Source organism: Grammomys surdaster, unplaced genomic scaffold (assembly GCF_004785775.1).
Source record: "Grammomys surdaster isolate TR1022 unplaced genomic scaffold, NIH_TR_1.0 358, whole genome shotgun sequence".
In the NCBI taxonomy this organism is placed as follows: domain Eukaryota; kingdom Metazoa; phylum Chordata; class Mammalia; order Rodentia; family Muridae; genus Grammomys; species Grammomys surdaster.
Window position 1 is genome coordinate 527,998 of NW_021604777.1, and position 13,896 is coordinate 541,893.

The following is a 13,896-nucleotide window of genomic DNA, read 5'->3' on the forward strand; positions in this document are numbered from 1 at the left end:
TAGCTGTGTGCAACACAGCAGGAAGGTGGACATTAGCAACCCAGAGGAGTCTTGGTGAGCCAGGTGGAGCAGGCACCTTTCTCAGACCCTTGCTCAGCACTTGTGGCCTAGCTTCCTGATCCCTAACCCAGATTTATATGACAACCACTCAAACTCCAAGTAGGTTTGGCATGTAGAGCCTGTGTGTGACTCTGGTGACATTGTGGATCTATTTTGACACTCATCATGAGTCTGTTGCCTCAGACAGGTAGCTGAGTTCCTCCATTGAAGCTGGTCAGAAGCCAAGCTTAGAGAATACTTTGTAAGGCAGACTGATCTGTGGTGCAGCTGAGTGTAGCTATGGACCACCTTTCTGACTACAACCCCTGTGGTCACAGGCATCATTGAGAGTTTTAAAGCCCAAGTGATATATCCAGTTTTTGAGAAGAGTGATGGGGCTAGTGTGGTAGGGAGATTGTTTGCATCCACTCTCAGAGAGCTCAGAACAGATTTCTGGAAAAGGATTTAGGGGACTGGGAAAGAGGGCATAGATGGGAGACCTAGCACTGAGACCTCCTGGCTCTACGCCACAGCTTGGTGTACCTTGCTGAAGAAGCACAGGTTTGAACTAAGCTGGTTGGTATAGATAATACTGGGAATTTGACAAGAGTAAAAGCTTTGGTAATAGTGGACTGCTGACAAGACTAACCACGGTGACAGCAACTTCAGGAAAAGGTATATTATAGATATGTCCTCAGCCTAGAGCCTAACAGGCAGGTTCCTCGTGTCTACTTTCACTGTCTTCTCTGTGTATCACCCTCAACCTCATCAGGTTATAAATGGCCTCAAACCTTACTCAGGTTAAATGAATCAAGACCCTATTTCTTGCATAGCAGGCAGACACTCTCCCCACCATGCCAACACACACACACACACACACACACACACACACACACACGATTTCCTTTCAGAACAGCCATCTATTGGTTCTCTAGGCTCATAGCTTCTCTGAAACCTTCCAACCAGTAAAGAGTCTCTAAGTCAACATGGTCTGATGACCATGCTTGTCAGCACAGTTCTGAGACATAAACAACAATTGCTTTAAAAGCCAGGTGACAACCTGGAGCCAACCTTGTCTTTTAGACTGCCTTTGCTACCCAGTGTACTAAGGAAGTGTTTCATTTCCTGGTTTATAGCCTCAGGGCTCAAGCTGCTTATCCAGTTCTCAGTGGCTATGCAGTCCTGCTGAACACAAAGATCCTGGGGCCCTGACCACAAAGGAGGGCCTGTGGCAGGACCACAATGAAACTTGAAGGATACTCTCCACACTGTACACAGGCAGTGTACACGTTCATTGGTATAAAATGAATATAATGTTATACATTAAAATGTTTCCTAAAGAGTTTTATTTCGGGGCTGGAGAGATGGCTCAGCGGTTAAGAGCACTGACTGCTCTTCCAGAGGTCCTGAGTTCAAATCCCAGCAACCACATGGTGGCTCACAACCATCCGTAATGAGATTGGATGCCCTCTTCTGGTGTGTCTGAAGACAGCTACAGTGTACTCATAAATAAAATAAAAAAAAAAAAAAGAGTTTTATTTCCTTTGAATTTCAAAGAAAACAATCCCATGACCCTCTATTTAAAAATAAAACAAACACATGACCCAGCGGAACACACCTCTCCTCTCTGATGTGTGGCCAGTCCTGGACAGTATGGAGCTGCATCCCTGCCCTGCAACTGATCACCACACACGCTGTGAAGCAATGACTGCTTTCTGACAAGCAATGAGCGTTGTGAAGCAAGTACTGCTTTCTCCCTAGTCAAGGCTGGAGAAGTGTAGCAACGCACTGGCGAATAGGGCTCTTGTCTTCCCCAAACAAGAGGGCAGAGGGACCGCCAGGAGGCAGCAGAGGCGCGCCCGAGGCCTGACTGCGCTTGCGCGGAGCCTGCGGCGCCCAGGACGGGAAGTAGATTGAGCTGGCCCAGAGCAGCTCGTGGGGAACGCTGCGGCAGGCTGGCAGGTGAGGCCCACGGGACGCTAGGGATGAGGAGCGAGGGTGAGGGTGGAAGACTCGGACTAGGGTGGGGGTCATGTGGGTGCCTGAGGTGCACGAGAGTGAAATGAGACTGAGGATGAAATGGAGAAGTGAGAAAGCACTAAGGCCAAGACGGGTTTCGGGTGCTCGAGCCCATGGGACTTGGGGATGGCAGTAAGCAAAAGATCCAAGCAAGCCGGCGGGACCCTGAGAAACTGGTAGCAGAGCATAGGGAACTAAAGGCACGGAACTGGAAATCCATTGACCCTATAGGGGTGTGACTGAACTGAGGTCCAGGAGGAGGCGGATAGCTGTGAGGCAAAACAAAGTACCAAGGGGTGACAATCCTGGTTTCAAGGATCTCTCCTTTTACCTTTTCAGAAGCATGTGGGCTAGGCCCTTAGCCCTGCCCTCAGCCCTACCAGTGAAGACCCGGTCTGGGACCACATTTTTAACCTGAATGCCCAGCCCAGTAGCGTCCCTGAGTGTATTTAAAGCTAGTGTTTTCGTTAACACCTGGGATGGAGGCACAGACTGACGCCATTTGACTAGGTTGCAGTAGAGCCTCAGTCCGGAGAGGCTGGGTCTTCACCATTACAGCTGTGTGGTCTCAGGCCAGCTCCTAAGCTCTCTGTGTAATGAGGAGAAAAGGCACTGTAGGGACTTCTGCGGAGACGAACACCTAGTGAGGCCCACTGGAAGGCAGTGGTCTGCTCCACTAAGGCCTTCTGTTTCGAGGCCCTTGATTAACAGATGTGTTCAGTGTGCCCTGGGACAGCACTGTGAACTGTTCCCACATGAGAAACTGAACGAGAGCCCATGGTCTCTATGCTCTTACCCCTCCCGTCATCAAATTTTACTTTTACTCGGCAGCAAACTGTGCGGAAGTGTCCAAGTCACTGGGCACCAGAGTCCTCAACTGAGTCCTGCTTCGGTGATAGCTCATATTTGTGACCTTAGAGTAACACTTTCCTTCTAGAGCCTGGTTTTTTCAACTGCAGTGTGGCCTGATGGCATGTGTTTGTCTGCAGAGTTCTGAGACGTAAACAAAACAATTAATTGTTTGAATAACCGTTAACCTCCCACAACAGATTAATTTGCAGAATTCTTCTGTGATGTCACCTGGAGCCAGCCTTGTTTTGAAGGCTGTCTTTGCTACCCAGTGTACTAAGGGAGAATTTTCATTTCCTGTGTGATAGCCCCAGGCCTCAGGCTACTTACCTCACTCCAGTGGCCATCCAGTCCTGCTGAGCACAAAGGGTCTGGGACACTGACCACATGAAGCTTAGGATCCCTTGAAAAACTACCAAGTTTCAAAAGAAAAAATGGCTGCACAATAATGTGGCTTGATGCCACAGAACAGCCTGTGAGAGATGGTTAAAGTGGGGAGTAGACATGGGCGAGGTGGGCTGCATGTTCAGCATGCACAGGACCTGTAGGCTGAATCTCCAGCATCAGCAGAAAGAAAAATATTGTTTTGTTTTGTTTTGTTTTGTTTTGTTTTGTTTTGTTTTGTTTTGTTTTGTTTTGTTTCAAGACAGGGTTTCTCTGTGTAGTCCTGGCTGTCCTGGAACTCACTCTGTAGACCAGGCTAGCCTCAAACTCTTGAACTCAGAAATCCGCCTGCCTCTGCCTCCCAAGTGCTGGGATTAAAGGCGTGTGCCACCACCGCCCGGCAAGAAAAATATTCTTAAAGTGGGTTTTGGCATTGTTGTTTTGTTTTTTGAGACAAGGTGGCCTCCAGCTCAAACTATAGCTAAGCCTGGACTTGAACTCTATTTTTGACTCTATCTTTGACTCTATATTTGACTCTATCTCCCACGCACTGGGATTGAAGGTGTTCGCCACCACGTCCAGTTTTACAGGTGAACACAGGACCTGTGTCTTCAAGGCAAGTATCTACCAACTAAGCTCTCCTCCCAAACCTTCCTCCACGTTCTTGTTCTTTGGGTTTTGATTGTTTAGGGGAGGGTGTTTTAATTTTTGCTTGGTTTGGTTTGGGTTGGGTTTTTTTTTAAGACAAGGTTTTACTCAGTAGCCCAGGTTTTCCTTCAGTTTCCCAAGTGGTAGGATTATAGGTGTGAACCACCATGCCAAGCTAAAGTGATAGTTTTTAATGTATACTTTGCTACAATATTTATAATAAGCATTCAAAAATATAAATAAAATCTTTTCCATGTGTGTAGTAAAAGATTGTTTAAGATCTAGAAGGATTTACACCAAACTATTTCTAGAAGCTAGTTACAAATAGGGAAATAAGAGCTCTGGGGAGGAGGAGGCTTGGGGTAAAACTCTATGCCAGACTGCTTGCCTAGCATACATGATCAGTTCCAGCACCACATACACCAGATGTGTGCACACCTGTGATCCCAATACTGGCAAGGAGGAGACACAAAGATCACAAGTTCAGAATCTGAAGAGCAACTGCTAGCTCATACATAGAGAGAGGCACAAGTCCCAGAACCAGGAGGAACCAGCCAAGTGTCAATTTAGCCAAACCAATCAAGGCAGTGCAGCCCTGCTTAGTGACTTGCACACACTCATGCATGTGTCCCTCTCTGAGTCTTTTGCAACTATATGGATGCTGTTGAAATCAAACAGTTCCTCTGCCCTGTGCCCAGCACTTCTGCCCACCCATGCTTCTCCCCAGATTCGTTTGTCCAGCTGACCAAACCAGCTAGCTACCACTTCCCATCCAGCCATCCCGGTGGGGCCATGCCCTTCACCAGTTCTTTCTGCCACAATCATATCCTTTCTCTCCAGGTTACGGGCTTTAGAGCAGGGTTGTTTTGCCCTTAGAAAGGCATGCATCCACTCTTAAGAGTTTCTGGGAAAAAAAGGAAAATGGAAAAGAATATTACTCATTTCCTTTGCCTCAGCTTGACCCCAAAGAAAGAAAACTGTGACCTGGTTCTTCATTTGTGTCCCAAGCCACACAATGTGAAATGAGTCTGAGTGGCCGCAGCAGACAATGTCTCTGAGGATACTGCCTTTCTAGTACAAGTAGACAGTACATCCAGGCCCTGTAGGCCAGCAGATGCAAGCAGAGCCTTGCACAAGACCATGAGCATGGTGTTGTGCTGTGCTTGGCACCCAGGCCCACTCACCATGCATGGTGCAGATAGCCTTGGGGCCCATAACAGGTCCTGAGCCTGTAGCACAGGCACAGGGAAGTAAGAGCAGTATAGCCAGGGACATTAAAGGTTTTCTAGTCCTGCAGTGCAAAGATGAGCCCAGCCTCCACAGAAGACAGGTAGACTGTGGGAAGGGATCCAGATCCAGGAAGCAGCCCAAGAGCAAAGGTTACAGAGAGGCACCTTACTTCTAAAACATCCAGCAGAGATAGTACCAGGTAGGATGATGTTGTGGGTTCTCTGTGTACTCTGAGGTGTGAACATGCTGTCTTCTTGCTATGGTTTCACATTAGCCCGTTTAGCACTGCTGCGGGGTTTGGTACCTCTAGGGCCTGTAGAATTGCAAGGAATAAATATCCAAATGCTTCACAGTAGTCACACTTCTGCAGTTGGTGGGTAGGGTACGATGTGACACTTGGCCTGGTCCTCTCAGAAATTAATGCCACCTCTCTCGCTCTCCAGCCCTACCCAGGGCTCCCTCTCTTTTCTATCTTACCTTTGAGTAGATTGCATCTACCTGGTTCCCATCCTGCTCTTTCCTTCTTTGCTTTAATTACATGCTATCTTTTTACCTGCTTGGTCTTTGTAACCCAAGCTACACTTTATTAACTTTATTAAATCTGAATGCAGACAGTGAATTTTAACTCCAGCAACATAACCTTCAATAAAAAGTACTATATCTATAGTTTTGTTTATTTACAAAGCTTCTTTTAACACTTGGATATGGCCCAGGGAAATAAACACTGGGAAAAGGTAACCCCCCACCCCACCTCCAAGAGTGGCCCAGGGAAAGAGAAGCTACCTGAAGGAAAGGAAGCAAAAAGGACAAGCTGCAGAGTCAAGACAAAGGGAAGTACTGGGGTGGTGAGCACTCTCGGAGGAGAGGAGACTGGTAGGACTGACTCCATACCCACACACAGAGGACGGGAAGGTTGAAGTGAAGCTCTGCGGTCCTCCTCCTCCTCCTCATTCACCTCTTTCTGCTTCTGCTGTCTGATCTCCAGTTCCCTCTGTTTGCAAGAGCAGCAGAAAGCCTGTCACCTCTCAGTCCCTTAAACTGAGTTGTGCCTTACTACTCTCCCGGATGAGCTCAGGCTGGCTACTGTAGACCCTGCCTCTGCCACATCCCTTCACTCTGTCCAGTGTTGGAGGGTGTGTGGGTTTTTGACACAGGATCTCCATCTGTAGCTGGGTCTAACTTGTCAATTGCTATGTAGACCACAATGCCTTCAAGCTTGCAGCGACCCTCTTGCCTGTCCTTCCTGAATGCTGGAATTATTGGCAGGTGCCAGCATCAGCCTATGGCTTCTTTGTATGTATCTTTTTAAAACAAGTTAGCTCTTGATTCCAGCCTTTGAAAGAAAGGAGACGTGTTGTTTTTGCTTATCACTTGTATCAATTACTTTTCTTTCTTTCTTTCTTTCTTTTTTTTTTTTTCTTTTTTTTTTTGGTTTTTCAAGACAGGGTTTCCCTGTGTAGACCTGGCTGTCCTGGAACTCACTCTGTAGAGCAGGCTGGCTTCAATTACTTTTCTTGTTAAAAAAAAAAAAATTGACAAACCACCAATGGTGGCCCAGGACTTTAATCCCAGCATTTGGGAAGCAGAGGCAGGCAGATCTCTGTGAGTTCCAAACCAACCTGGCCTACAGAGCAAGTTTCAGGACAGCCAGGGCTGCACAGAGAAAGGGTATCTCAAAAACAAATGACAAAAGCAATTTAAAGAAAGAAGGGGTTTTTTTGGTTTTAAGGAATACAGGCCATGGTCTCAACACAATCTCGGGAAGGGAGCTGGTCATATTGTGTCCATAGTCAGGCAACCTGAGATGGATGCTGGCCTCAGCTAATATACTTCCATTATTTAGTATGGGGCCCCAACGATAGAATGGTACCACCCACAGTTGGCCTTCCCACTTCAGTTAATGTAACCCAGAGAATCCCTCACAGACATGGCTTGTCCCTTCAGTAATTGTAGGGCCTGTCAAGTTGACAGTATTCCTGTCACACCATACCTTTCCTTTTATACCCTGAGTACTACTGCGTAACATGATACTGGAACCCTTCCTTCATCTACTTCTCTCTTTGTATTTTGTTTAGTTTTGTGTTATTAGAAACAGAGTCTCATGTGTTCCAGGTTGACCCATGACTGTACGTAGCCCAGCATAGTCTTAAGCTCTTATCCTCATGTCTCTACCTCTCACGTGTAGGAAAGCAGGTGGACACTATCATACCTGGTTTATGTGGTACTGGGACTGAACCCGGGGCCTTGTGCTTGCCAAGCAAGCAGTCTGCCAGCTGAGAGGGCTCCCCATCCCCTCTGTCTTCTACTCTTATTTCACTTGTTAGAAGTTAGTGACCTACATGACAGTAGCCTTTGCTGCAGTGTATTCTTTGAGCTCTGATTAGTTCTTGAGAATTTCCTCATCTGTCTGTCTCACATCTAAGCCCTTGCTTCTGGCAAAGTTTGGAGGCACCATCTGTGGTTGTTCCAAGTCTGATGGTTCTAGAAGTCTTACCTTTCTTTCTGCCTGGTTCGTTTAGTAGTTAGGACCTGAAAGGCCTCCAGAGGGAGTTGGACTCTGAAGCTGCTCTCCAGGTTCTCCTGCCTAGAACTTAGGGCACTCAGAATCTTCTATCCATTTTATCACCGTAAGAGTGCCATTTGTTTCCTCTGATGGTAAACACACTGGGCTCTTTCCTAATGGAAGTCCCTGAGCCAGAATATTAAGTAGAGCCCTCAGAGGTGCCACATCCTTGAAGGGTAAAGTGAGTGTGCAGCCACACTAGCCCTGGAGTACCCCTGACAAGAAGCACCAGCTGCAGACAGGCCTGTGTGAGCAGATACTGCCAGGAAGGTTATCTGCCCAGGTGTAGTGGAAAGTGGAGCTTTACTCCAACACCAGAGAGAGCAAGGCGAGAGAGGGACCAAAGCACATCACAGGAGGTCATAAAAGAAAGGCAGAGGGCTGGAGAGATGGCTCAGCGGTTAAGAACACGGACTGCTCTTCCAGAGGTCCTGAGTTCAATTCCCAGCAACCACATGGTGGCTCACAACCATTTGTAATGGGATCTGATGCCCTGTTCTGGTGTGTCTGAAGAGAGCAGCAGTGTACTCATATGTATGTATATGTGTATACATCATATACATATATGTGTGTGTGTGTGATAAGTATGTATATGATAAATAAAATAAATAAATAAATCTTAAAAATTTTAAAGAAAAAAAGAAAGAAAGGCAAAAAGGGCTGATATTACCAGGCTTGCCTTGCATGCATGAGACCCTGGGCTCAATTTCCAGTACCACACCTAATTTGCTTTGTCTCCCAAATAGTTCTGCGCTGATGGCCACTGTGTATTAACTCTTCTGTTTTTCTACCATCTTTATAGCCTGGAGATATAGATGTAAACATACATACATACATACATACACACACACATGAATGTATGTTTGTTTGTATATATACATACAAATACCTCTTTCTACCAGCTGATCAGTTATTGTCATCTGGTTGATCCCTGTTACCTACCTTGATGACCAGGTCCTGGTATCCCTGTCCTGCTTGCCTCTGGTGATACCTGTCACTCTGCAGGGAACATGCATTCCCTCTGTCACTTCTATGAGATGTCTTCATGGCCTGCTTCTGATACCACCTCCTGAGGATATTCCCTAGGAATGCATGTTTCTCCTTGTGAACCCATCTTTGTTTCTAAATGGGATTACATTCCATTAAGTGTGTCCCCTGAGCCGTGAGGCCCAGTGCTTGAGTAAAGAGACAAACAAGGCAGGACATGTGCACTCCATGTCACACAGCTGTCATCCTGTGATATTGCTAACTCTGACATTTCTCCCCAGAGTGAAGACTTGACTGGAGACCATCTCTTGCCTAGCTGCAAGCCCCCCGGAATGCACTGGGCATGGCCTCTGGAGCCCCACAAAACAGCAGCCAGATGGCCTGTGACAGAGAGATCCCAGGCTTCCTCAACGCACTCCTCCAAGACTTCCCAGCCCCACTGAGCCTGGAGAGCCCTTTGCCATGGAAGGTCCCAGGGACAGTCCTGAGCCAGGAAGAGGTGGAGGCGGAGCTGACCGATCTGGCAATGGGCTTCCTGGGCAGCAGGTAGGCATGGGCTACCTCAAAAGAGCTTGATGGACAGGAACAGGATGCAGCACTGCCCATCATGTGCTGATGTTGTGCCTACCTAGGTCTCATGAGAGAACATGGTCAGCCCTCAGCTGTACATTCCAGTAGAGCCTGAAAGTTCAGAGAGTGGTGGGCCCTGTCACCCAGTACTGTCTCCTAAGTAAATGATCAGCAACACTAGACCATGCCACTTTGTCTTTCATTTTTACAGATAGAAGACTCATTTGGACAGGAGGTATTTATAGATTTCTTTTATTTCCTTTCCTTATTAGGTGGAGAACTTCCACCATCTCATTTAAAGGAAATACTTTATGCTCTCTCTTCACCATCTGAATGCAACATCTTACTCCTGTGCTTTGTAGCTACTGCTAAATAAAGTGAGGCTCCTTCGGGCACTGTGGTACTAAGACAGCTGCTGAATGACTACTGGGCAGGTGCACTGGACAGACATGACTACCATTCCCCATAGGACAAGCACATAGATAAGTTTCTATCCTGCTACTAAGAATCTCAGAACAGTGCACAGTTTTAAAGTTATTTATTTCTTATTTCTGCAGTTGGCCTTTTTTTTTTTAAACTTATTTCATTGTATGTGCATGAGTGTTTTGCCTGAATATTTGGATGCGTACCACTTGCCTGCCTACAGCTGGTTGTAAGCCACCCTGTAGGTACTGGGTACAGAATCAAAGTCCTTTAGAAGAACAGCAAGTGCTCTTAACCACTGAGCCATCTCCAGACCACACAGTTTCAATGAAATGTTTTCAACCCATTGTTTAAAAGTAATTGCAGTAACAGAAAGTTTGACTTAGAGATAAGGATGCTCCTGTGTAGATATCCTGTGGCCACATAACAAAGTACTGTAGTCTGGGCAGCTGAAACACAAGTTCATCCTTTGACAGGTCTAAGGGCCAGAAATCCAAAAGCAAGATATGAACAAGGCCTCAGTTTGTCGAAGGCCATGGAGGCTGTTCTAGGCCTGTCTCTGGTTGTAACTGCTTTGTGTTGCTTGGCTTACCGACTCACATCTCTGGGGACTCTTCTCCCTGTCTGTGCAACCTCGCTTCTTTTTTAATTTACTTTATATGGGAATGCACAGCATCCACATAAGGACCAGAGGAGAATCTTGGGTATCAGTTCACCTTTTGTTTAAAACTGTCCCCCAATGGCCTGGACCTTCACCATGTAGGCCGAGCTAGTTGGTCCCTGAATTTCTAGGGCTACTCATGTTGCTGCGTCCTGCTGCACCGTCACTGGGATTGCAGATGTGCACCCTGCACTCAGATTTTTACATGGCTTTTGAGGATCTAAACTCATGTCTTCATACTCAGGAAAAAAAGTGATTTGCTGATTGAGCTTTTTTTTTCTTTTTGATCTCCTTCCTTGACGGATACTGGTCATAATAGATATGGGCTAGAGGCCGCGATTCCACAGCATGACTGCACTCTACTGTAACTGCATTTATAAAAACTTCAGTTCCAGATTAGTCACATTCTGGGACTGGCTCTTCATGTCTTTTGTTGAGGGGTACACAGTTGAGCCCAGTCAGGTGCTCAGCTGGAAGTCCTATTTCTGTCCGTTTTGTAGGCAGAGGTAAGTGGGCTATGAGACTGCCTTCATAGTCTGGACAAGGCCAGGCTACATGGCTCTCCAAGTCAGGAGACAGGCGGTATAAAGTAACTTATCCTCAGGGTGGGAAAAAATTGGATATGTCATGGTCAGAAGCCTTGAGTACAGGAAGTGAGGGGAAGGCTCCTAAATTCTGCCTTCCTAAAAGGAGACAGCAGGAGAAAGCAGCCACTGAATCTAACACATCTATGACAAAGGGCATTGGTACCTGCAGGGCTCAGGAGTGTCCAGAAAGAAAAACCAAGCCCAGAACAGGGAAAGGCACCTGCTGGGATGGCGAGGACACATATTCTAGGCTAGGAATAAGTCCCTGAAGCCTGGGGCAGTGCAAGGCTTCTAAGCTACAGCATCGGTCCCCAGGTGTAGGTGGTACAGAAGAAGGACTTTCCTGGGGAGACCTGGATGGAAGGAGCTGGTGCTGCTTTACAGCAGTGAAATGGGAAGAGAGGTAAGGCACTGACAGTTGCTAGCAACAGCAGAGCTGGGCTGAGCAGGAATGATGAGGGTGGAATGCCAAGCCCCAAGTCTATGGAGCTGCATGTGATAAAGGAAGGACCAGGACTCATTTGAGGTACACACTCAGAGTCAATGATGGACCAAAGCCTATGTTCAGCACTGGGTGGGTCAAAAGATTCTAAACGCCAGAGGAGCTGGATAACACTATGGAAGCTGTCTTCCAGACACAGCAGCACTGGTGCACATGTGAACTCAGAGAGACTATGGCTACATGCACAGGGTCTAGACAGGTTCAAGCCAGACAAGGTCCCAACACTGAGAGGGGGAAGTGAGCACAGACTCCCATCCCTAACCAAGAAGCTATCTCAGTTGACAACCACATGCAAAGGAAAAATTGGTTTTCTCTGAGGGAGTCTCTCTGAGTATATAAAACACACTTAAGGGTGGACCCCAGGCCCAACTATAGATGGCCAACACAACAGTATTTTTGAAGATTTTCTCTTTATCTCATATTGCTTTGTATGGGCATTTTTTAATCTTTAGGTGTTGTTTTATTTTGTTTTTACTTGCCTGTTTGTTTCCTAAAGTGATAGAGAGACAGAAAGCAGTGGAATGGATGGGGAGGAGATTGGGAAGAAGAAACCATGGTCAGAATATTGTATAAAGATTTATCAATTAAAACAACAAAGAAAATGGATAAGTATACCATAAAAATGTACAAGCCAGGCAGTGGTGGCACACGCCTTTAATCTCAGCACTCGGGAAGCAGAGGCAGGCTAATCTCTGAGTTTGAAGCCTACACGATACAGTGTGAGTTCTAGAACAACCAGAGATACACAGAGAAACCCTGTCTCAAAAACACAAAGACAAAAAAAATTCAGTACAAGGCCCAGCATGGTGGTGCACGCCTTTAATTCCAGCACTCAAGAGGCTATCTCTGAATTCCAGGCCAGCTAGGTTTACAAAGTGAATTCCAGGACAGCCAGGGCTACACAGAGAAACCCTGTCTTGTGGGATTCGGGGATGGGAATTAATACAATATTATACTGAATATATTTTTCAACTGTCCAAATGGATTTTGTTCTAGCATTTTCTCCTATGTGTGAACATGGGTATGTGTCATCATTATCTGTGGTATGAGCCTCATAGATAATCTGTGTCATATACAGCAGTTCCCATGCATTCACATTCAGACATGTACACACACATGTGCACATACATATACATACACATAGTCATTTTGTGCCTCACAACCCATCTAGAGTTCTGGCTGTAAAGAGCTTCTACTACATTGATCCACTGGTTCTTTTTTCAGATTTTTCACTGGTGTTTCCTCTGAAACCATCTAGAAGTCTGAGCTCCAACCTCTGGGCTCTGGGCTCTGCACACTCCTTCTCCTTTCTTCTCCATTTATTCTGATGTCATTGACACATCTTTAGGTCCCTGAGCAAAATATAAAACTTACATTGTAATTATCTAGATGTGGTTTCATCCCCTGTTACAGTGTAGGCACCTAGCAACCCTCGAGGAGGGTACTTCCTGGGTCCAGCATCCTCTAGCTAAGTTTAAGAGCTCCACTCCCACAACAAGGATCAGGGCTGACATTCTTGGTGTGATGACAGGACTGAAGGCCTCCAGACACATTCATGGGTGGGTCTCTGCAATAAGGCAGAAGCCTTGTCCAGGAAGGAAATGATGATGGCTGGAGGCCAAGCATTGTCTGTGTCTCTGTAGAGGGAAGCCGCCTCCCTGCTCCCAACAGCAGAAGCAGCCAGTGGGCAAAAATCTTAAGTATGACCTCATCAGCACAAGTGAGCAGGTACCCTTTCCATGCCCCTAAATGGAAAACCCAGTGCCTGGCAGGAAATTCCACAAAGCAGGGAACTCATTCTTGGCTTACTCACTATGTACTCTTCTTTATCTGTGGCTGAAGATATGGCAAGCTAGGCAAGTGCTTTACCACTGAACTGCACCCCACTTCAGCTGGTTGTTTTCAAAGCCTCTTCCAGAGGCCTCTCCCTAAGTAACTCTCTCTTTTGAAAAATTCAGCTGATTGTACAGTTCCACAGACTGTTAGTAGCAGAGCCTAAAATCTCAACTACTCAAGAGGTTGATGCAGGAGGATTGAAGGCTCTGGCCTGCCTGGGATCTAGGGTAAATGGAAGGCCAGCCTGAGTGGCTCAAACAGTAAAAAGAAAGCTGAGACAGTGACAGACTTGCCTGCAGGAGTCTCTGTGGTCAGTTCCCAATTCTCTAAAACCAAAGGCCATCAGTAGATGGTCAGTCCCCTTAGGATGTGACTCATCAACCAGGCTCTTCGAAGGTGATTGTTCTCATTAAAGCCGAAGTGTTAGCCTAGCATGGTGGTGTGTGACTGTAACCCTTAGCACTCTGCCTAAATAGGCAAAGGTAGGAAAGAGTCAGCCTTGGCTACATAGCAAACTTGGGACCAGCCTGGGCAACATGAGACATTGTGTTAAGAAAGAAAAAAAGAAAGAAAGAAAGAGAGAGAGAGAGAGAGAGAG

General features: G+C 46.5%; 1 protein-coding gene across 2 annotated transcripts in view; it reads left to right on the forward strand.

The window, feature by feature from the left end:
- Positions 1-1,936: 1,936 nt before the first annotated feature.
- Positions 1,937-13,896, forward strand: part of Ppm1f (protein phosphatase, Mg2+/Mn2+ dependent 1F) — a 30,467-nt gene continuing 18,507 nt past the window's right edge. For both annotated transcript variants that reach the window (XM_028779657.1, XM_028779658.1), the window contains exons 1-2: positions 1,937-2,001; positions 9,001-9,265. In XM_028779657.1, coding sequence (XP_028635490.1) covers positions 9,063-9,265 — 203 coding nt within the window. In that variant the 5' untranslated portion in view covers positions 1,937-2,001; positions 9,001-9,062. The remainder of the gene's footprint in view (positions 2,002-9,000; positions 9,266-13,896) is intronic.